The sequence below is a fragment of the Leucoraja erinacea genome, chromosome 5 (assembly GCF_028641065.1).
Source record: "Leucoraja erinacea ecotype New England chromosome 5, Leri_hhj_1, whole genome shotgun sequence".
Lineage (NCBI taxonomy): Eukaryota > Metazoa > Chordata > Chondrichthyes > Rajiformes > Rajidae > Leucoraja > Leucoraja erinaceus.
The window spans coordinates 97,439,299-97,464,009 of NC_073381.1; the positions used below are offsets into that span (position 1 = coordinate 97,439,299).

The window sequence follows — 24,711 nt, forward strand, 5'->3', positions numbered from 1 at the left end:
GTGGCGATAGCCTAGTCGCCTGTAGTCACCTAAAAAATAGCCGATGTGGGACAGGCCCTTAAGAGTTTTACTGAACTTAAAAGGAGTTTGACTGCAGCTAGGTAGATGTATACAATAAAGTACCATTGATAAGGTGCCATTGCGATCACATTCATATCTCTGGGTCCAAATGAACTACTGCAGTAAGTTAACCACCACAATACCTTACCCCTGCATTTATTAAACTCACGGAGTTGCACAATGATGAGTTTATTTGCTCTTGTGACTCAGGCATTGGGAACATGTAGCGGCCACCCGAGTCTGATCATTTGGTCGATGTAAAGGTCCCCCGCCTGTGCAGAGAGGCACAGCGAGCAAACATGATGATAAAATGGGACAAAGGACTGCAGGACACACCGTGGTATCTCGCCAGGTGCCAGAGAAAAGATGGCGCCGATTCCCAGCAATCTAGTAACAGTCAGGGAAACATTGAAGAGAGTGCCAGTGGACCTCTGTCAGCAATATCCCCGGGAACAATATCTTGTCCATTGAGGAGAAGATGCGATGGCAAACTTGCTGTTGGAAAGCGTAGGCAGGGAACGGACAATAATAGTTTCACCCTGTTCCTCCTTGACCTGCATTCAAACATCGGATGCCACATCTTGGAGCTGGTTCCCTGACGTCGGAAAGTGATTACTGCTTCCCAGAACCTTCCAAGCATCAGTCCTGTCAATCCGCTTGTCATTGTCTTCGGAGGCAACTATTTAGTTCTTAGACCTGCAAAGTGAGATAATTTTATTAAGGTCAGCGTTTAAAAAAATATCAATTTGCACCATTGGAAAATAAGGACTGTGAACAGTGCTTCCTCTTTCCTGTTTCCTTCATGGTATCCCCCTGACTATTTGAGCTTCCTGACCTGACATAACCTTCGTGTACAGGTGAGAAGAAGCATGTGAGCATTGAGGGAACAGGTATTGCAGATGCTCAGATTCATTCCTCAATGGCTCTGCATTTGCATTGAAGCGTTGACCTAGTGTGTTCACCCAACGAGTCCTTCGATAGGCAGCCCGAGAAGAACACAGTGCGTCAGAAGGAACTGCAGGTGCTGGTTTAAACCGAAGACAGACACACACACTGCTGGAGTAACTCAGCGGGACGAGCAGCAACTCTGGAGAAAAGGAATAGGTGACCTTTCGGGGTCGGGGCTCTTCTTCGCACTGCAGTCCGAAGCTTGAGTCTGAGGAAGGGTCTCGACCCGAAACGTCACCTATTCCTTTTCTCCAGAGACGCTGCCTGAACCAGGGAGCAGTGCTGAACTACTATCTACCTCTTTGGTGACCCTTGGACTATACTTGATCGGACTTTGCTGGCTTTACCTTGCACAAAACGTTATTCCCTTATCATGTATCTGTACACTGTGAATGGTCGATTGTAATAATGTATTTGTCTTATCTGCTGACTGGCTAGCGCGCAACGGAAGCTTTTCGCTGTACCTCGGTACACGTGACAATAAACTAAACTAAAATGAGTTACTCCAGCATTTTGTGTCTATCTTCGGTGTAAACCAGTGCCTGCAGTACCCTCTTGAACATCAATGGTGATGACTCCGGGTTCTACGGCAGGTCCAAGAAAATGTTAGTGTAACTGATGTTTTTATTAATAATCTGGTCATTTCTTTCCTGTTAAAACGGTGTGTTGTTTTTGCAGATTCATTAAATTAAAAAACTCCAGCTTTCTGGCTGGGTTTTAAATACATCACTGATTCAAGAATCCGGATATGTACGAATACCATTACTCCTGCATACTCCAAGAAGAGGTTGGACAGACTTGGATTGTTTTCTCTGGAATGTTGAAGGTTGAGGGGAGACCTTTAGACTTCAGACTTAAGAAATGCAGAGCGGAAACAGATCCACCGAGTCCGTGCCGACCAGCGATCACCCCGTACACTAGCACTATCGTACACACTAGGGACAATTTACAATTTACAGATGAACTTACAAACCTGCATATACACTGTGGAATTCATTGCCACAGAAGGCTGAGGCCGTCAATGGATGTTTTAAATGCAGAGATTAACAGATCCTTGATTAGTACGGGGCAGGAGTTGTGGGGATAAGGCAGGAGAATGGGGTTGAGAGGGAGAGATAGACCAGCCATGATAGAATGGTGGAGTAGACCTGTTGGGCCGAATGGCCTAATTTTGCTCCTATAACCTATGAATTTATGAACATGAAAAGGAGACAAAAGGGTGCCAGATACGGAGAGAAGAAGTGAGATGTAAACACAGAGGGAGGGATATAGGTGGAGGTGGACTTCAGAGAGGGGAGGGGGGTGGCTTATTAGTTGTATTGCAGTCCTTTGATCCAAACACTCCATGCACTCCAAACACCGGGCGGCACGGTGGTGCAGTGGTAGTTGCTGGTTTGTACGTTAATTGGCTTGGTAAATGTAAAAATTGTAAAAAATGTAGGATAGTGCTAGTATTCAAGCGAACGCTGGTCGGTGCGGACGCGGTGGGCCGAAGGGCCGGTTTCCGCGCTGTACCTCAAAACTAAACTAAACCAGTCCACTGGTGTGTGGGAAGGAACTGCAGGTGCTGGTTTACACTGAAGTTAGACACAAAATACTGGAGTAACTCAGCAGCATCTCTGGAGAGCAAGAAAGGGTGATGTTACGGGTCGAGACCCTTCTTCAGGCAATATACTAGTCCTCTAGGAGCCATTTCGTGGTCCCATGTTACTATTCCAAAAGATGGTGGAAAGAACACCAGACAAAGAAATAAAATCATTTGAATTGGGAAGAAATGTCAATGTCTTCCTTCCTGTTTGCATCCTGTTTCAAACGTGCCATTTCTGCAATCAGAACGCCACTGTTTACTGAGACCTGGAAGCTAGTGGCAGTTTAGATAATAAAGCAATGATTCGCATTAGCGACAGCACCATCTGTCCATGGTCAGATATCAGCTTGGCAAATGGAAAATGCAGACGAGATATTCAGACAAGGAAATATTCACAGCCTATTTGCCTCAACCTGATTGCCGTTCTGGCTTCTTGTGTGACCAACCTTGCCAGTGTGTAATTATTTGGGACTTTGGTGCTTTGAGTGTTGCAGGGAACTGCAGGTGCTGGTTTATACTGAAGATTGTGTGCATTGGGCGTGAGTTCTGGAGATAGATAAGCTGCATTGAAATGCGAATGCTTAGTGACCTTTGAGTCTTCAAATTGCCCAACTCTTTGCTCTTGGGTCTGCCCCTTGCGGCTGGCCAATTGCATCTCCTTTCTCTCCGTCCCTCCCCCACCCTAGTTCAGTTTAGTTTAGAGATACAGTGCGGAAACAGGTCCTTTGGCCCACTGAATCAGTGACGACCAGCGATCCCCGCACATTAACACTACCCTACACACGCTAGGGACAATTTACACACACACACACCAAGCCTATTAACCTACAACCCTGTAAGTCTTTGGAGTGTGGGAAGAAACCGAAGATCTTGGAGAAGGTACAAACTCCGTACAGACAGCACCAGTAGTTGGGATCAAACCCACTCTGGCGCTGCAAGCACTGTAAGGCAGCAACTCTACCGCTGCGCCACCGTGCCGTCCAACTAGTCGCCGTACTAGATTCACTGTCGCCCTGTTGAGTTTCACTGTCTGTATAACTCGTTATCACCTTCCCCACAGCCAACAATGGACCATTGTGTGCTCTACCTTTCCTTGATCGTGGTTACTTTTTTTACTTTTTTGCATATCTTTCATTTATTTATTCTATGTCACGCTACTTCACCGTCTATATTTCTCATTTCCCTCTCCCCTGACTTTCATTCTGAAGAAAGCTCTCGACCTGAAACGTCACCCATTGCTATTCCCCAGAGATGCTGCCTGACTCGCTGAGTTACTCCAGCTTTTTGGCAAGCAACGATGGGAAGGTTCTGCTGCAAAATACAACATTGTTGCTAGCCAATTGACCCAAATGGCACCAGCCTACTGGATCACCAATAGAGGGAGTGGCCATTAAATGCAGAGCTTGGTGCTGATGATAGAGGATGTTGGTTGGCATGGACAAGTTTGCTTGAAGGGGCAGCACGGTAGCACAACAGTAGAGTTGCTGCCTAACAGTGCTTACAGCACCAGGGGCCCGGGTTTGATCTCGACTACGGGTGCTCTCTGCACGGAGTTTGTAAGTTCTCTCCGTGCCCACATGGGTTTTCCCCGGGTGCTCCGGTTTCCTCCCTCACTCCAAAGACGTGCAGGGTTGTAGGTTAATTTGCTTGGTATTTAAATGTAAATTGTCCCTAGTGTGTGTAGGGCAGTATTAATGTGTGGAGATCGCTGGTCGGCGCGGACTCGGTGAACTGAAGGGCCTGTTTCCATGCTGTGTCTCTAAACTAAACTAAACCCGGGTTCTCAAGAGACCCTCCGCATGGATGTGTTGGGCCAAGGGGTCAGTATGGCACCATGACAAAATGCTGCAGGAACTCAGTGGGCTAGGCAGCGGCGGAGGGAATGAACATTTCGGGTTGCGACCCTTCTTCAGACTTCTGTGAAAGAGAATGAGGCAAAGACTGAAGAGGGGTCTGGTACTGAAAGGTCGCCTGTCCATTTCCCTCCACATATGGCAGGTGGCGCAGCGGTAGAGTTGCTGCCTCACAGCGCCATAGACCCGGGTTCCATCCCGACTGCAGGTGCTGTCTGTACAGTGTCTGTACATTATTCCTGTGACCACGTGGGTTTTCTCCTCTGGGTGCTCTGGTTTCCTCCCACACTCCAGAGACATACAGGTATGAAGGTTAATTGGCCTCGGTACAATTTTAAATTGTCCCTAGTGTGTGGGATAGTGTTGGTGTACGGGGGTGAAAACTGGTCAATGCAGACTCGGTGGGCCGAAGGGGTTGTTACCGCGTTGTAGCTCCAAAGTCTAAAGATGCTGCCTGACCCGCTGAGTCACTCCAGCACTTTGTGTTTTACTCTTGAAAAAAATCTGTCTGCATTTTAAGGAGAAGTGGCCTCCTTTGATTCTTAATCACTATCACTTTGCTGTTCCAACTCCTGCTTCCCTCGAAGTAAATTCAGGAAGTTCTAGGAAGGGAAAGTAGCAAGCTCGAAGATAGACACAAACTGCTGGAGTAACTCAGTGGGACACTGAGATACTCCAGCATTTTGTGTCAATCTTCGGTTTAATCCAGCACCCGTAGTTGCTTCCCACACAAGTAACTAGCTAGATACCAAATGCTGGAGTAACTCAGCGGGTCAGGCAGCTTCTCTGGAGGGAAGGAACGGGTGACACTGCAGATCGAGGTACTTCTTCAGGGTCTCGACCCGACGCGTCACCCATTCCTTCTCTCCAGAGATGTTGCCTGTCACGAGGGCCGGATTTACGTATAAGCTAGACAAGCTTAAGCTTAGGGCCTCGAGATCTAGGGGGGCCTACTCACCTCGCTGCCTCACCAGACCCGTCGAACCTCGCCGCCCCACCGACCTCCTACTCTTTGCCCGCTGACCCTGGCCACTCCTCCGCCCTCCAGCAGCCTGCAGCCGTCGCCTTACCTGCAGCCTGGACTCAGCACCGGGCCTGAAGTTTCCACGCTGCAGGCTCCCACTCCCCCGGTTTTGACTGCGCTGGGTCCTAGTGCTAGGCCCCCCAACCCTGGTAATCTCAGTGGCTGTTCAACTGGGTCTTCCCCGTTCCCCTCAAACCATGTGACCCCAGCTCTTCCCCACCAACACTACAGTCCTCATACCCCCCTACCTCCTGACCACCCCATCCACCAGACATCGCCTTGGCCTCAGTCCACTCACCTGCCTTCCTCCCGCCCCAACCCCCATCCCTGCCGTATGTTCACCATCCCCCGGACCTCCCCCTCTCTGATACCCTCAGCAGAGGCCTCAACTTAGTGCCCCTCCTTCCCCACCTCAATGAGATCTGCGCCCGCCGCGATTTAGAGCTCTTCTTCCGTCGCCTCCGCCTCACACCGTTCTTCCATTGGAAGGAGTCCTCGCCCCCATTGATGATCCCTTTTCCCGTCTCCAACAGACCCCCTCCTCTTGGACCCCTCCTCATGGCCATTGGTACAAAATCTGGGGGGTCACCATCCGACGTAGGAACGGGAGAACATTCTCAGTGGCTTGGACTTCCAAAGCGGCCACTTCCTACCGGAGACCGCGGCTCCCGAAGTCCACAGGCCGAGCTGGGCAGAGATTCAGGCTGGCGGCCCTAGGCAAAGGGGTACCAGGGCTCCGCGATATTCAAATCAGCGCGGCCCAAGGCTGGGAGCTCCGCAAACCACAGCTCCATGATGTTGAAGCAACAGGCCCAACACCCCAGAGCTTCAAATGGCGGTCCCGGTAAGGCATCGCCCGCTCCGCGATGAATCCAATATGTATTTTAAAACCAACTGTTTAATGACAACACACAGTATGATGTAAAAGTGTCACACTGTCACTGTCGGGTAGTCATGGTCCTCTAGTCGTGGGGGTGGGGGATTGGGAGGAGCCTCACAAGTGAAATAGCTTAGGGCCTCTCTTCATCTAAATCCGGCCCTGCCTGTCACGCTGAGTTACTCCAGCATTTTGTATCTATCGTTGGTGTAAACCAGCATCTGCAGTTCTTTCCTACACAAGTAACTAGCTCTTGGTTTGTTCCATTGTGATGGTTGTGTTGGCCTGCCCTGTCCTCTGGCTTCTTCCCTCAACCCCCAACCCCTGCACACTTGCAATCGTACTCCGCCACGAGTTGGACCCCATATCTGAGGAAGGATGTGCTGGCTCTGGAGAGGGTCCAGAGGAGGTTTACAAGAATGATCCCATGAATGAGTGGGTTAGCATATGATGAACGTTAGCATATTATGGGCCTGTACTCGCAGGAGTTTAGAAGAATGAGGGGGGGACTTCATTGAAACATATAGAATAGTGAAAGACTTGGATGGAGTGGATGTGGAGAGGATGTTTCCACTAGCGGGAGAGTGTAGGAGTATAAGCCATAGCCTCAGGATTAAAGGACGGAGATGAGGAGGAATTTCTTTAGCGTTCGGTGAATCTGTGGAATTCATTGCCACAGAAGGCTATGGAGGCCAAGTCAATGGATATTTCTAAGGCAGAGTTAGGTAGATTCTTGATCAGTACGGGTGTCAGGGGTTACGGGGAGAAGGCAGGAGAATGGGGTTAGGAGGGAAAGATAGATCAGCCATGATTGAATGGCGGAGTGGACTTGGTGGGCCAAATGGCGTAAATCTGCTCCTATCTCCTATGACCTTATGACCTCATGAGTTCCACTCTTTTTGGTCTCACCTTTCTTCTGCATGAGGCTTTGCCTTGCTCGCACGAAGGCGAGGATGTCCGCGTCGGTCTGTCCATCGCCGGTCAGAGGAATGGACGAGCTGCTTGGCGTGGCGCTGGGTGAGGCAAATGGACATGTGTATTAAAGTAAACACCACGTCACAGACTAGCCCGCAACCTACCGCCAGAACAAATAAAGTAATAATCCATGCAGCGAGGGGAGAGTATGTGTGTGTGTGTGTCTGGTTTGTTGTTTGATAACGCGTACACAATCACATCCTCCTGCAAGGCTGAACACACTGTGTGACATTATTTCTGGAATGCTGCAGGCTGAGGGGAGTCATGGAATGATATAGTGTGGAAATAGGACCTTCAGTCCACTTGCCCACGACACCAACATGTTCCATTAACAATAGTCCCATGCTAGTGTTTGACCCATATCCCTCTAAACCTGTCCTATCCCTATCTGAAGAAGGGTTTCGTCCCGAAACGTAGCCTATTTCCTTCGCTCCATAGATGCTGCCTCACCCGCTGAGTTTCTCCAGCACTTTTGTCTACCTATCCACGTCTCTGTCCAATTGCTCCTTAAATGTTGGTTGGGATCGTCCTAGCCTCAACTACCTCCTCGGGCAGCTCGTTCCGTACACTCACCATCCTTTGTGCACAAAGGTTGCCCCTCAGGTTCCCATTAAATCTTGCCCCATTACCTTGAACCTATTCCCTCTGGTTCCTCCACTCTGGGCAAGAGACTCTGTGGGTCAACACAATCTATTCCTCTGTTTAAGAAGGAACTGCAGATGCTGGAAAAATCGAAGGTGGACCAAAAATGCTGGAGAAACTCAGCGGGTGAAGCAGCATCTATGGAGCGAAGGAATAGGCGACGTTTCGGGTCGAGACCCTTCTTCAGAATCTATTCCTCTCGTGATTTTGTGCACATCTATATGATCACCCCTCATCCTCCTGCGCTCCAGGGAATAGAGACCCAGCCTGCTCAACCTCTATTCCATAGCTCACACCCTCGATTACTGGCAACATTTTTGTAGATCTTCTCTGCACCTTTTCCAACGTTAACTGGGAGGTTAACTGTTAACGCTAGGGAGGTGCCCGGAGAGGATCTAGCGGCGTTAGTGTAGAGGATGGTGCAGCGGCCGATGATAGCACTGACCGACGGACACGTGGAAGTGAGGACGCCGCTGCCGAAGGAAGGAACATAGGAGGACCCGCCCTGAGGGAGAGGGAAAAACAATGGGGACCCGACCAAGGGGGACAGTGAGGGAGGGGGGATGGTGGGGGAGTAACAAAGGGGGACCTGGTTCGGGGGGAGAGGAAATTGTAACATTGTCGGTGCCCTTTATGGGCGACTATTTGCACACCTTGGGTGGGCAAGCAGAGAATTTGCCTGTGACTTGTCACATACGACATAATTGTTCAATTCAATTAAATTCAAAGCAGAGAGAATTTGTCTGTGATACTCCAATTGCGGCCTATAGAATTGTCACAGAACGATAATAAAGTGTCATTGTAACATTCAATGTCAACAAAATTTAAAATTCAACATCAGTTTCATTTTAAAACTAACGTTACAAGGTAAAATATTAAAGATAAACAACTAAATAAATACACGGACAAAGCACGCATACACACCCAACCCTCCATCCTTCTGTCGATTCCACAGTCGATTATACAACTGTAACATGACCTCCCAACTTCTATACTCAATACTCTGACTGATGAAGGCCAATGTGCCTGATAGAAGTGTACAGTATAAAATTATGAGAGGCATAGATCGGTTATACCTATACATTCATATATATGTATGTATTTTTCTGGGTGGAAATGTCAAAGATTAGAGGGTATAGGTCTAAGCTGAGAGGGGCAAAGTTTAAAGGAGATGTGCGGGGGCAGGTTTTTTTCTAGGATTTTGGTGTGTGTGTGTGCTTTATCATCATTCCTTACAATGCCATGTACGACAGTGGTCGCAACTTCTACTGAAGTGTGGATGGCCGTTGGCTCGCTAGAAGCACATCCACCCTTTGACAGGTCTTGTTTTTGGTCCTGCTGGGGGTCCACAGCCCCCTCCTCACCCGCAAACCAGGTGGGGGAGACGGTTTAGTCGCCGACTATCCGACCATGGAGCAGGTAGCACGGGATTACATGGTACCCGTGGCGGGGGGAACTAACCCCGACGTGACCTGAATGGATTGCTGGTGTTGTTAAAGAGTAACAAGTATGTTGTTTTTCCGTTATTTAATCTGTGCTGCTCTTCGATTATGGGGCGGCACGGTGCTGCAGAGATGGAGTTGCTACCTCACAGCGTCAGAGACCCGGGTTTTATCCTGACTACGGGTGCTGTCTGTGCGGAGTTTGTACGTTCTCCCTGTGACCGCGTGGGTTTTCCCCGGGTGCACCAGTTTCCACCCACACTCCAAAAATCTACAAAGGTTTGTAGATTAGTTCAGTTGTTCAGTTCATTGTCACCTGCGCCGAGGTACTGTGAGAAGCTTTTGTTACGTGCTAACCAGTCAACGGAAAGACAATTTCACGGGGGAGAAAGTGCAAACTCCGTGCAGACAGCACCCGTAGTCAGGATCGAATCCAGGTCTCTGGCACTGTGAGGCTGCAACTCTACCGCTGCGCCACTGGGCCGCCCAAGGGCTGGGCCAACATTCTAAGGTGACCGACAACTTGCCCGGTGAGGTGACATTTTGAAGGCTGAGGACAGATGAAGGGCTTACCTGGCCTGGGATGGAGTGGTTTGGAGGGTCCTGGCGTTGCTTTGCGTGAAGGAGTCTGCGCTTGTATATCCGCTTGTTTCAACACTGCTGCAAATTGGATGACAGAGAGACCACAGAGACAGTCAGGGTCCAGTGATTAACAACACTAAATGCTTGAGCTACTCAGCGGGACAGGTAGCAGCTCTGGAGAGATGGAATGGGTGATGTTTCTGGTCGACACCCTCCTTCAGACTGAGAGTCAGGGGAGAGGGAGACACATAGATGAATGAATGAATGAATGAATAGTTAATTTCGGTCATACATTAAAAAGAACAAAACTTTACAATCTGTGTGAATATGAACCAACACTGTATCCATTTCACACAACGTTCACATAATCAATGACCTGAAAAGGAATAGGCTGAAGCTACAAAGCTTATTTTTGCCTATCCTATACAATCCATAAGATAACCCCGAATATCAGCATTACAAAGGGAAGAAAAAAAAATGTACTCTAAATTGTAATCTTTACTTAGTTTACATTTTAATCATTTTACATTATAATCCTTAATTATTTTACATTTTAAGGCTCTTTTGAAAATCGACAGAGAGCTACAAAATTTCAACTCATCACCAAGCCCGTTCCATAATTTGACTCCCAAAACTGAGACACATCTATATTTTACATTGGTTCTCACTTTACATGTTTCAAAAATACACAACCCTCTAAAATTATAATGCCCTTCTCTTAATTAATTTGTTTTTGAATATTAACAGGAAGGCTTTTAGTCCTAACTCGGAAAAATATTTCTAATGTCTTTACATGCACAATATCCAAAACTTTTAAGGTACCGGACTTTATGAAATGAAATGAAATGAAATGAAAAAAATGAAATGAAATGAAATGATTCAATTTATTGTCACAGTGTACAGAGAGACAACGAAATGTATTATTCCCTTAAGACACAGGGCGTCGCGGTGTGCCGCGCCTGCCGCCGTCATTCCATTACAGGCAAAGGTGGGGGAGTGTCTTGCCCAAGGACACACAACGACAGTATTAATTATACCTTCCGGTCGGGAACTCTTAGCCCATTGTGCTATCTCTCGTCCAATGATGAATAATGGATTTGTAGTTTCACAGTAAGAAGCTTTATGTATTATTCTAATACTTCTTTTCTGGAGTTTAATTATAGGATCTATATTTGTTTTTGCAGTTAATCAAGGAAGATCAAGGAGATCAAGGAAGAGTAGATCATTGTTAGCTGGGAGAAGGTAACAACAAAGCAAACAGAGATATAATGTAGTCGGAGACAGTCAGATTGGTGGGAAAATTGGGAAGGAGGAGGGATGGAGAGAGAAAGAAAGCAAGGGTTACTTGAAGTTAGAGAAGTCAATGTTCATACCGCTGGGGTGAAAGCTGCCCAAGTGAAATACGGGCAAGCAAGCAATGTTGGTAACAAAAGCTCGCCTGAACTGACAACCCAAAGCATTACATGCAACAACATGAAGCTCATTGAGCATCACGTCAATGTTCAGGGTACCAGGGAAAAGACTACTACAGAATATAGAACAGTACTGCACAAGAACAGACTCTTCGACACACAATGTCTGTGCCAAATACAATGCCGACACCATCTTTCATCTCCCTGTGAATAATCCATATCTCTCCGTTTCCTGCATATCCATGGGTGGATCCAAAAGCTTCTTGAAGATAGGCACAAAATGCTGGAGTAACTCAGCAGCTCAGTCAGCATCTCCCAGGAGAGAAGAAATGGGTGACACTTCATCAGGGTGTCAAGGTCTGAAGAAGGGTCTCGACCCGAAACGTCGCCCATTCCTTCTGTCATTCCAAGATGTGCAGGTTTGCAGGTTAATTGTTTTTTGTAAATTGTGTAGGACAGAACTAGTGACAGGTGATTGCAGGTCGGCGTGAATCAGTGGGCTGAAGAGCTTGTTTCCATGCTGGCTAATTGTCTTCTATAAATCCAGACCCACTGGAATCTCTAAAACTAAAAACTCAAACGAAAAAAGCAGAATGGTGCGATCCTGAAGAGGTGTCCCTCCACAGATGATGCTGAGTTTGTAGGTTAATTGGCCACTGATATGTAGGAAGTGGATGATAAAGTGAGATTGCATGGGGCTTGTGTGAATGGGTGATCGATGGTCGGAGTGGACGGTCGGGTCCCTGATGTATCTTTTAATCAAAAAATAATAATAACCTGTTGAAGTTTTAGTTTAGTTTATTCTAGAGATGCAGCGTGGAAACAGGCCCTTTGGTCCACCGAGTCTGCACTGTCAAGCAATGCCCCGCACATTAACACTACCCTAGTATGGTCAGTGCGGACTCAGTGGGCTACACACACTGGCGACAATCTTCACATTTACACCAAGCCAATGAACTTCCAAACCTGTATGTCAAAAATTGTCCTTAGTATCTGCAGGGTAGTGTTAATGTGCGGGGATGGCTGGTCGATGTGGACTCGGTGGACTGAAGGGCCTGTATCCACGCTGTATCGCTAAAACTAAAACACCGTTTTAACAGCATCGAGCAGGAGCAGCGATATGGTTATAATTTGGTTTAGGTTCAATCCCATCCGCGGGAGAACAAAGAAGGGAAGAGATTGGACCATTTTTTCAACTTCCTTCACAGTGAGGAATGTGGAGGAGTCACTGTGGTGGATGTTCATGTTAAAATGTATTTTGTGTGTTCTGTTGCTTTTTATTGGTATGACTGTATGGCAAATCAAATTCCTCATATGTAGCAAAACATACTCAGCTAATAAAATAATTATGATTATGATTTGCAGACTAAAATAACGTGGAAAAAATAAGTAACATCTGCCCAAAAGCATTTGTGTCTAAACCCCTCTGAATCAATTATGAAGTAAGAAAACTTAAGGGCCTGTCCCACTTTCACGACTTAATTCAAAACCTCTGCCGAGTTTATAGGACCTAAAAAATAAAATCAAGATCGTGGTAATCTACGAACTGCTACGACCTTCCACGACTATGTTCACGAACTCCTACGAGTATGTCCACGAATTCCCACGACTATTTTGTTACCCTCCTTACGAGTAAAAAGTTGTAATTTCTTTCATCTCGGCCATTATTTTACTGGTGGACATTTTTTATCGGGCTGGAAAAAAGGTCCCGACTTACCTGATGCCACGAGTACCTACGGCTGGCATAACGAGCCGCTATGATATATCTACGAACTCCTGCGACCTCCTACGGACTCGTTACGAACATTCTACGAGTTTGAATCAAGGGGAAAACTCGGGAGAATTCGTGAATAACTCGGGAAAGTGGGACAGGCCCTTTAGATTGCCAGAATTACCTCTGGTTTCTAGAGTTCCCATGTCGAGATAGAATGGACGTGGAAAGGATATTCCAAGTTGTGGGAGAGCCCTAGAACCAGAGGGCACAGGCTCAGAATAAAAATACATACCTTTAGAATGGAGACAAGGAGGAGGATAAACAAAAAAAGCTGGAGTCTCAGCGGGTCACACAGCACCTCTGGAAAAAGGAATAGAATGTTTTGAATCGAGCCCCTTCCTCAGCGCCCTGACCTGCTGAGTTACTCCAGCTTTTTGTCACTTTCTTCGGATGAAACCAGTTCCTGCAGTTCCTTCCTACACAACATGAGGAGGAATTTATTTCGTCAGAGGGTGGTGAATCTGTGGAATTCATTGCCACAGACGGCTGTGGAGGTCAATTTATTGGGTGCTTTTAAAGCGGAGATAGGTTCTTGATGAGTCAGGGTGTCAGTGGTTATGGGGAGAAGGCAGGAGAATGAGGTTGAGAGGGAAAGATAGATCAGCCACGATCGAATAGGGGAGCAGACTCGATGGGCGGAATGGCCTAATTCTCCTCCGATGTCTAATGATTTCATTTTTGAAGCAGGGTATTGTGCTCTGATGCTCCCTTATGCTCTCTTGAAAGGCGCAGTCTGTACATTTCTCGTCTATTCTGCATGATAGGCATTATCCCTTTCGCACATCTTGGTAAATAGCCAGGTGAACAGATGGGTGGTTGTACAAATAGATAAAGCTCCCACACAGATGACCTCTGGATCTGTGCAAGGGGGAATGCAGCCTCCAGTAAATGCAAGATTGCTATTCGTATGAACAATTTGAGAGACAATGGGTAAGGTTATTGAAATGGATGCCAAGCAGAGTGTGTTGGTCTGACTTTTCCTATCACGATGTCTCCGTATGAATGGCTGCATTGGATAGTGTAACGGCTCTTTCTTCCATTAGGAACGAAGCAGATTGTAAAAAGTAGTGAACACTGTCCAGTCCATTAAAGGTTCTGACCTCCCCACCATCGAAGGGATCTACAGTAGTCGCTGCCTCAAACAGGCAGCCAGCATCATCAGAGACCCACACCATCCTGGCCACGCACTCATCTCACCCCTGCCGCCAGAAATAAGTTACAGGAGCCTGAAAACTGTAACGTCCAGGTTCAGGGACAGCTTCTTCCCTACAGCCAGTTGGGTCCCAGTCCAAGGGAGGCCTGGTTCCCCAATGCAACCCGTTCCCCAACGCAATATTCCACTGCTCACCCATTCCCCCAATGCTACGTTCCCCCAACGCAATATTCCTCCAACGCAGTATTCCACCACCCACCCATTCCCCCAATGCAACCCGTTCCCCTAATGCAATATTCCACCACTCACCCATAGCCCCTAACTGCGCAGGTGCGGCTGACAGGTCCCGTTGTGATGCCCCTGATCCCCCCTCCTCCCCTCAACCCCCCCCCACTCCGCCTCTTGCCCCTCCCCCCCCACACACTCACTCCATCCCCCCGCACATCCCCCCATTCACTCTCAGCGGCTCTCCGGCGTCGCAGCCATTCCTGCCCATTGGGTTCTCATTGTGACGTAGAGCATGCAGACATTACTGCGCAGGCGCAGCTGACGGGCACGGCAAGTGGAAAAGGATCATCCACTGATAGCTCATTCCATATGCCCACCACTCTCTCAGTTCGTAATGCAATTCATTGTTTAGAGTTTTGTTGGCGTTTGTAGTGTTCAGTAACCTGATGGTTGTTGGGAAAGATTCAGTGGGATATGAGTTAAACAGGGGCAGGAGGGACTAGCATAGATGGTACAGCTTGGCCGGTATAGGCAAGTTGGGCCGAAGGGCCTGTCTCCATGTGGATTGACTGATAAGGGGAATAGATTGGGTAATTAAACAGAGACTTTTGTCCAGAGCAGGGGAATTGAGAACCAGAGGACAGAGGTTTAAGGTGAGGGGGGGACCTGTGGGGTCACATTTTTACACAAAGGGTGGTTAGTGTATGGAACGAGCTGCCGGAGGAGGTGGTTGATGCAGGAACTATCTTAACATTTAAGAGACATTTGGACAGGAACATAGATAGGACAGGGTCAGAGGGATAGGGGCCAAAAGCTGGCAGGTAGGACTAATGTGGATGGGACATGTTGATCAGTGTGGGCAAGTTGGGCCGAAGGGCCTGATTCTATTCTGTATGACTCTATGACTCTTTACAATTTTATGGCTCTGAATAGTAATGTCTACCAGTATTGGCAAAGACATTGTGTGTAGGAAGGAGTAGGAAGGAACTGCAGATGCTAGTTTAAACCGAAGATAGACACAAAATGCTGGAGTAACTCAGCGGGACAGGCAGCATCTCTGCAGAGAAGGAATAGGTGACATTTCGGGTCGAGACCGAAGTCTGAAGAAGGGTCTCGAGCTGAAATGTCTCCCATTCCTTCTATCCAGAGATGCTGCCTGACCCGCTGAGAGTTACTCCAGCATTTTGTGTCTATCTTTGGCAAAGACATTGGTGGTGTGGCAGTTCAGTCTGACGCTAACAACCAAACGTCCACTAGATGGCAGGACTACCACGTCACTTAATTTTGTGCCTCAGCTGAAGCCAAGCCACCATATACAAGACAGATGAATGCAGAGAGAGTCTTCCACAACTACAATGTCCCACAGGAATCTACAGCCAACAAAGTGCTTTAAAGTAAGGTGACTTTTGGAAAAGCGGCAACCAATTTGGCAGCCTGGAAACTGCAGAAGCAGTAGTGTACGTTGATGAGGCAGGTACTATAATAGCATTTACAGCACGGATACAGGCCCCTCGGTCAAACTTGCACATGTCGACCAAGATGGATAGGATTGGAGGGATATGGACCAAACGCAGGCAGGTGGGGCTAATGTAGCTGGGCCATGTTCGCCGGTGCATGCAAGTTGGGCTGAAGGGCATATTTCCACGCTGTATCACCATATGACTCTAGGTTGGGCTGAAGGGCCTGTTTCCACGCTGTATCACTCTATGACCATTGGGCTGAAGGGCCTGTTTCCGTGCTGTATCACTCTATGACCGTTGGGCTGAAGGGCCTGTTTCCACGCTGTATCACTCGAGTACTAAGTTGGGCTGAAGGGCCTGTTTCCACGCTGTATCACTCTATGACTAGGTTGGGCTGAAGGGCCTGTTTCCACGCTGTATCACTCTAGTACTAAGTTGGGCTGAAGGGCCTGTTTCCACGCTGTATCACTCTATGACTAGGTTGGGCTTAAGGGCCTGTTTCCACGCTGTATCACTCTAGTACTAAGTTGGGCTGAAGGGCCTGTTTCCTCGCTGTATCACTCTATGACTAGGTTGGGCTGAAGGGCCTGTTTCCACCCTGTATCACTATGACTATGATTGAAGAACAAGTGTTTGTCAACACTGAAGCAATGACACAGGGGAGTGTAGACACAAGGACTGCAGGTGCTGGTCTACCGAAAGAAGATACAAAGTGCTAGAGTAACTCAGCAGGTTAAGGCAGAATCTCTGGAGAGCATGGATAGGTGAGAGTTAATAGGTTAAAGGTCGGGACCCTTCTTCAGACCCAGTCTTCTTCAGACTGAAGAAAGGTCCCGACCCGAATCTTCACCTATCCATGTTCTCCAGAGACGCTGCCTGACCCGCTGAGTTACTCCAGCACTTTGTGTCTTTTTTGGCACACTGGGGCATTCGCCCAGTATTTTGTGTGCTTGCTCTAGATTGGGGTTTGATTCACTAAAAGTTTGGACACCAAGGCAGGTGTGTCATCCTCAGGGTGGCACGGTGGCGCAGAGGTAGAGTTCCTGCCTCACAGCACCAGAGACCCAGGTTCGATCCTGACTACGGGTGCTGTCTGTACAAAATTTGTATGTTCTCCCCGTGACTGTGTGGGGTTTTTTCTGGGTGCTCCGATTACCTCCCACACTCCAAAGACGTACAGGTTTGTAGGTTTATTGGCTTTGATAAAATTGTAAAATTGCCCTAGTGTGTGTAGGATAGTGTTAGTGCATGGGGATTGCTGGGCAGCCATTGAGCCACTCAGTGGGCCAAAAGGCCACTTTCCGTGCTGTATCTCTAAACTAAAATAAACTAAACATAAAAACTTGCAGTAATTGAAAAGCAAAGGATCACAGATGCTGGAAAGCTGATATTTGTTTTAAAAAAAACGGATAATTCTGGATATGTCATGCTGAGAACTATATTCTGCACTCTGTATCTTCCCCTTTGCTCAACCTGTTGTACTTGGGTGTGACGATTGAATTTTTGATGGTATATCTGATCTGATTTGTTTGCATAGGAAGCACCACAAAGCTTTTCACTGTACCTCTCAATACATGTGACAATAATGAGTGGTGGCACGGTGGCCCAGCAGTATAGCGCCAGAGACCCGAGTTTGATTCTGACAACGGGTGTTGTCTGTACAGAGTTTGCACGTTCTCCCCGTGACTGCGGGGGGCATTCCAAAGACGCGGACTGGATGGGCCGAAGGGTCTGTTTCTGCGCTGTATTTCTCGTCCATTGTCTAAATGAACCTAAACCTTAATACACTCAGCAGGACAGGCAGCAGCCGTGGAGAGGAATATACAGCTAGTTTTAGGTGATAATTTTAACTGATCATTTGCGTGCAGTCTTGTCATTGAGGCTTAGCTTAATTATCCTACAGCTACAGGTGATCATAGCTTTGAGGGCAGCAGATCCCCATGGTGGATGACTACAATGGATAGACTGGCTTACAGATGTAGCTTGGTCTCAGGAAGGGGTGTCGGCTGAGGTGGCTTACTCTGAGCTCAGTTTTAGTCTCAGCTTAACAATGCAGCCCACCGGGTCCATCGATCACCCGTTCGCACTAGTTCTATGTTATCCCACTTTCTCATCAACTCCCTCCACACTAGGAGCAATTTTACTGAGGATAATTAACCTATAAACACACATGCCTTTGGGACGTGGGAGGAAACCCGGAGCACCAGGAGGAAACCCACTCGGCCACAGGGAGAACGTGCAATCTCCACACACACTTACCAAGGTATGCAAATAGTCGCCCATAAAGGGCGCTTACAAAGTTACAAAGTACCCCCCCCCCCCACCCCCCCGAGCCACTTCCCCCGTTGTTTTCCCCCCTCCTCCTCCTCACGACCCTCCCCCCCTCACGGTGGTACACCCCCATGGCGTGTCCTCCTTTGTTCCTTCGCCCGGCAGAGGCGTCCTCACTTGCACATGTCCATCCTGGTCCATCGGTCGGCAGCATCACCGACCGCCGCACAGACCTCTCCACTATACCCCCACGCCAGGTCCTCTCCGGTGGCACCAAGGATCAACGATAAAGTCATTGAATCATACAGCACGGCAAAAGATCCTTCAGCCCAAATCGTCCATGCTAACCAAGATACCTCTTCTAAGTTAGTCCCATTTGCCTGCGTTGGGTCAATTTCAGCAGCATGAGACCCGGGTTCGATCTTGACTACGGGTGCTGTCTGTGTGGAGTTTGCACGTTCTCCCCGTGACCTGCGTGTGTTTTCTCCGGGTGCTCCGGTTTCTTCCCACATCCCAAAGATAAAAATTGTAAATTGTCCAATGTGGGTGGGAAAGTACGAGGGTACGGGATGATTGCTGGTCGGCGAGCAATCGGTGGGCCGAAGGGCCTGTGTCTACACTGTATCTCTAAAGTGGAAAGTGAATCCGTAGAACTGCTGTAAACCACAGCACCCGTACCACCCTCCTGCGATCAGGCAGATATTAGTCACAAAAAGCTGGAGTAACTCAGCGGGACAGGCAGCATCTCTGGAGAGAAGGAATGGGTGACGTTTTGGGTCGGACCCTGCTAATTTGCTGTGAGCTTGATCACACACAGTCCAACATCCAAGCCTCTTGACCCCACATGCCAAACCCAATGGCTAAATCCCGCTCTCCAGCTGCCTGCACCTGGAGGGCAAAAGTGTTCTCATGTTTGTTCCCTCCCATTTAACTTGAAACCAGGAGCAAAATGACTCCGAGGTGGGTGACTTTCAAAGAGAGGGCTATTTAAAATAAAAACATGAACTGGATTAAAATGAATTAGAACCATAGAAATTATCTAGGTTGTGTAACAATGAGGCACAAATATCGGCAATGGGTTGATATCAATTTATTCTACAAAATTGTAGAATATTTCAGTCACCTACCGGGGAAGGATCTCGCCCCGAAACGTCGCCTATTCATGTTCTCCTGAGAAACAGCCTGACCTGCTGAGTTACTGCATGGGGAAGTTCCAAATAGAGTATTGAAACATCACCTGAGAGCCATGCAGCAGGGAAGCAGGCCCTTCAGCCCTTCTCGTCCATGCTGATTGAGTTTCCTCATCTAAGCTGGCCCATATGCCCACGTTTGGCCCACATCTCTCCAAACCTTCGCTTGTAATCCTATCTCATGGTGACTCTTGCACTTTTCCTTTATATGTGCTTCCTCTGTAGTTTTTTTCGGAGGCTGCAGCGAATCATCCGATCAGCAGAGAAGGTTATTGGCTGCAACCTTCCCTCCATGATGAACTGTATACTGCAAGGGCCAGGAAGCGAGCGGGCAAGATCATCTCTGACCCCTCTCACCCTGGCCACAAACTCTTTGAATCACTTCCCTCTGGAAGGCGACTCCGGATTGTCAAAGCTGCCACAGCCAGACATAAAAGACACGAGTAGTTGCTCTACTCAACAGCCAAAAATCTGTAGCCTCCCTTTGATCTGGTAATTTGTTGGTTCACATGCTTGATCAATGGTGTTTTATTATTAATGTTTAGTGTTTTCTGAGTCATTCGTAACTGTCACTGTATGTCATGTTGTTACTTGTGGGCAGAGCACCAAGGCAAATTCCTTGTATGTGAATACTTGGCCAATAAACTTACTTACTTACTTAGTTTTAACACCATATTCAGGATTCAGTTTATTTTCTCTCTTACACTTCCTGATGTCTTCATATGTGATACAATTTGCCTGGATAACTACATTTTTCACTGTCTCTTGATGCACGTGACAATAACCAACTGCAAAATATCCAACACAATAAATCAGTCAGTCTAAAGAAAGGTCTCGACCAGAAAAGTCACCTATTCCTTCTCTCCAGAGATGCTGTCTGTCCTGCTGAGTTACTCCAGCTTTATGTGTCTACCTTTGGTTTAAATCCGCATCTGCAGTTCCTTACTACACAAATCAATAGCTATTCCAAAATGACACAATATAATTTCGCATTACCAGGAAAGAGTGATTTTACAATCAGATGCAAAGTAATTTTACAATGTCAAAAAGCGAACTTTTAAAATACTGATGGGACTAATTTAACAGTAGAACCAAAGTACTGCAGATGCTGGTTAATGCATAAAAGGACACAAAGTGCTGGAGTAACTCAGCAGGTCAGACTGCATCTCTGGAGAACATGGATAGGTGACGTTTCGGGTCAAGACCCTTCCTCGGTAGCTGGCTGAAATATGCGACCATTTAGTAGAATAGATTGATATCAAACCATGTTTGTGCCTCACTGTCGCACAAGCTCATTTCTAAAGTATTTGCAGATCTTGTACTTGTACACATTGTAAGGAAAGTTAATGATTCGTGCTAAAAAATTAGAATCACTGAAAATGTAACCTTTGCAAAAGGCTCTCCCCCATATTCGTCAGTCAGTCAGCCTGCCTGCTAGCAGGGCTATTTACTAAACCGCATTATGTGACCGTTGTTTGTTTTGGAATAGGGTCACAAAGGAAGTAGCTTTCACATAAGCTCATCTTGTGAACATGACATGGAACGACATCGGTCAAAACACAGAAATAATGAAGTAGCATAACTTGCATTGCAGCATAACTGATTATAAACACGAAAAATGGACAAATGCCATTAGGCTCCTAAATCAAGAGGCGCCCGTTAATGCAGAGGGGGGAGCATTTCTGGCAGTACGATGAGAGGCATAGAGAGTCACACAGCACGGAAACAGGCCCTTTGGCCCAACTAGTCCATGCCAACCTAGATGCTCTATCTTAGCTGGTAGAGTCACTGCCTCACAGCACCAGAGGACCAGGTTCGATCCTGACCTCGGGTGCTGTCTGAGAAGGGTTTGCACGCACTCCACACGTGAAGGAGGCCACGTGGGTTTCCTCCAGGGGCTCCGGTACCCTCCCACATCCCAAAGTTTGCAGGTTAATTAGCCCTCTGTCTGAAGAAGGGTCTCGACCCGAAACATCACCTATTCCTTCTCTCCAGAGATGCTGCCTGACCTGCTGAGTTACTCCAGCATTTTGTGTCTACACTCTGTAAATTGACCCGTGTTTAGGGAGTTGGAAAGTGCGATAACATAGAACTAGTGGGAACAGTGTGATCACTAGTGTGGTCGTTGGGCGATGTCGACTCGGTGGGCTGAAGGGCCTGTTTCCATGCTGTATCGCTAAACCAGTCCCTTTTGCCTGCATTTGGACCATCTCCCATCCCTTTCCAATCGATGTACCTGTCCAGTGTCTTTTAAATGTTGTTATGGTACCTGCCTCAACTACCTCTTCTGGCAGCTCATTCCATACACCCTGCCCCCTATGTGTGAAAACATTGCCCCTCGGGTTCCTATTAAATCTTTCCCCTTGGACATGTACCTGTGTAAATGTCTTTTAAATGTTGTCATAGTACTTGCCTCCATACCTCCTTTGGCAGCTGATTACATGCACGCGTGTACCTGTCTAAAAGCTTTGTCCCCACAGCTATCAGTCTCCTGAGCCACTTCATTCTTGGAGCTGCTGCAATGTACTCTTACCCTTAAAGGGCCTGTCCCACTTGGCTGATTTTTCCAGCGAATGCCGGCGTCATTGACTGACGTATCAGGGTCTCTGAAAGATTTTGAACATTTAAAAATCCAGCGGCGACAAAAACAAAAATGTTACGACACTTGAGTAAACACCGCCCGTCAATATGTCATCACGCCGCGTCACCGCCACGATTTTCTCGGTGACCTGATACATCAGTCAATTATGTCAGCAGTCGCCGAAAAAAATCTCCAAGTGGGACAGGCCATTCGATTATTCCATTGTTTCCCTGTAGCATATATTTTTTCACTACTTCTTGAAAGAATGGATCGACTGGGCTTATATTCACTGGAATTTAGAAGGATGAGAGGGTATCTTATCGAAACATGTAAAATTCTTAAGGGACTTGTCAGACTAGATGCAGGGAAAAATGTTGGGGGAGTCCGGAACCAGCGGTCACAGTTTAAGAATAAAGGGTTGGCCATTTAGGACTGAGATGAGGAAAAACCTTTTCATCCCCAGAGAGTTGTGAATCTGTGCAATTCTTTGCCACAGAAGGCAATGGAGGCCAATTCACTGGATGTATTCAAGAGAGAGTTAGATATAGCGTTAACTGAATCAAGGGATATGGGGAGAAAGCAGGAATGGGTTACTGACTGTGGATGATCAGCCATGATCATATTGAATGGCCGTGCTGGCTCGAAGGATGATCTGGCCTACTCCTGCACCTATTTTCTATGTTTCTATGTTTCAGATTGCACTGCGATCTCTGCATCATTCTGCTTTGCATTCGTCATAGTCTTTATTGTTGTTTCAGATTAGGTTTAAGTTTATTACTGTCATGCATACCAAGGTACAGTGGAAAGAAGACAGGCACTGAATGCTGGAGTAGATCAGCGGGACTAGCAGCATCACTGGATAGAAGGAATGGGTGATGTTTCGGCTTGAGACCCTTCTTCGGACTGACCTCAGTCTGAAGAAGGGTCTCGACCTGAAACGTCGCCCATTTTTTCCATCCAGAGATGCTGCCTGTCCCGCTGAGCTTCTCCAGCATTTTGCGTCTGTCTTCAGTGTAAACCAGCATCTGCAGTTCCTTCCTGCACAATCAGTGAAAAGCTTTGTCTTGCGTGCTATCCAAACAGATCAGGTAATACCACACATAAATACGATCAAATGAAACTTAAGTACAACAGGTAGAGCAAAGGAGAAGATACAGAGTGCAGAATGTAGTTCTCAGCATTGTAGCGCACCAGTTCCATAGACAAAGTCCAATATCCGCAATGGGGTGGAGGTGAATCGGACAGTACCCTTGCTTATGGAAGGACCGTTCAGAAGCCTGATAACAGAGGGGAAGAAGCTGTTCCTGAGTCAGTTGGTGCGCGCTTTCAAGCTTCTGAACCTTCTGCCGAACGGGAGTGGGGAGAAGAAGGAATGACTGGGGTGGGACAAGCCTTTGATTATGTGGGCTGTATTCTGAGGCAGCATGAAGTGTGGATGAATGAACTTCATGCGAACATGGAATTTGATTGCACTCGAGTGTATGTGACAATAAACTAACCTTAGTCTAATCTAATTCTTGCCATAGAGGGAGTACAGAGAAGGTTCACCAGACTGATTCCTAGGATGTCAGGACTTTCATATGAAGAAAGACTGGATAGACTCGGCTTGTACTCGCTAGAATTTAGAAGATTGAGGGGGGTTCTTACAGAAATTTACAAAATTCTTAAGAGGTTGGACAGGCTAGATGCAGGAAGATTGTTCCTGATGTTGGGGAAGTCCAGGACAAGGGGTCACAGTTTAAGGATAAAGGTGGAAATCTTTTAGGATCAAGATGAGAAAAACATTTTTCACACAGAGAGTGGTGAATCTCTGGAATTCTCTGCCACAAAAGGTAGTTGAGGCCAGTTCATTGGCTATATTTAAGAGGGAGTTAGATGTGGCCCTTGTGGCTAAAGGGATCAGGGGGTATGGAGAGAAGGCAGGTACAGGATTCTGAGTTGGATGATCAGCCATGATCATATTGAATGGCGGTGCAGGCTTGAAGGGCAGAATGGCCTACTCCTGCACCTATTTTCTATGTTTCTATGTTTCTATGTAAATGCGAGATATCTTTAGGTGAAAGATATTCGTGAGTCAGATGGGCCTTTACACCAAACTCATGATTTCATGACTATAGTTACCGGCAATGCATAATGCCAAGTTAAACTGATCTCTTCTGCCTGTTCATAATCCATATCCCTCCATTCCCTGCAAATACATATACCTATCTAAAAGCTTCGTAAATGCCACTATTGCATCTGCTTCCACCACCACCCCTAGCAGCGCATTCCAGCCACCCACCACCCTGTGGGTAAAAAACCTTCCCCTCACATCTCCTTTGTCCTCTTAACATAACTATGCCCTTTAGAACAGATTAGTTTAACTTGGCATCATGGTCAGCACAAACATTGTGGGCTGAAGGGCCTCTTCCTATGCAGTCCTGTTCCATCATTAATCTTAGTTCCAATGACTCTAGATAGACACAAAAAGCTGGAGTAACTCAGCGGGACAGGCAGCATCTCTGGAGAGAAGGAATGGGTGACGTTTTGGGTTGAGACCCTTCTTCGATACGGAACAGTCTGTGATCAACAGAGGCCTCATCTCCGTTCCCCTCCACCTCCCCCACCTCAACGAGTTCTGGGTCCGCCACAACGTAGAGCTTTTCTTCCGT

General features: G+C 47.3%; 1 protein-coding gene across 2 annotated transcripts in view; it reads right to left on the bottom strand.

The window, feature by feature from the left end:
- Positions 1–233: 233 nt before the first annotated feature.
- LOC129697628 (kinesin-like protein KIF6) overlaps positions 234–24,711 on the bottom strand; it is a 453,653-nt gene continuing 429,175 nt past the window's right edge. Inside the window, exons 17-19 of one of the 2 annotated variants that reach the window (XM_055636340.1) lie at positions 9,983–10,069; positions 7,260–7,363; positions 234–756 (exon numbers count right to left, since the gene is read on the bottom strand). In XM_055636340.1, coding sequence (XP_055492315.1) covers positions 740–756; positions 7,260–7,363; positions 9,983–10,069 — 208 coding nt within the window. In that variant the 3' untranslated portion in view covers positions 234–739. The remainder of the gene's footprint in view (positions 757–7,259; positions 7,364–9,982; positions 10,070–24,711) is intronic. The other variant, XM_055636341.1, reaches the window with a different exon arrangement.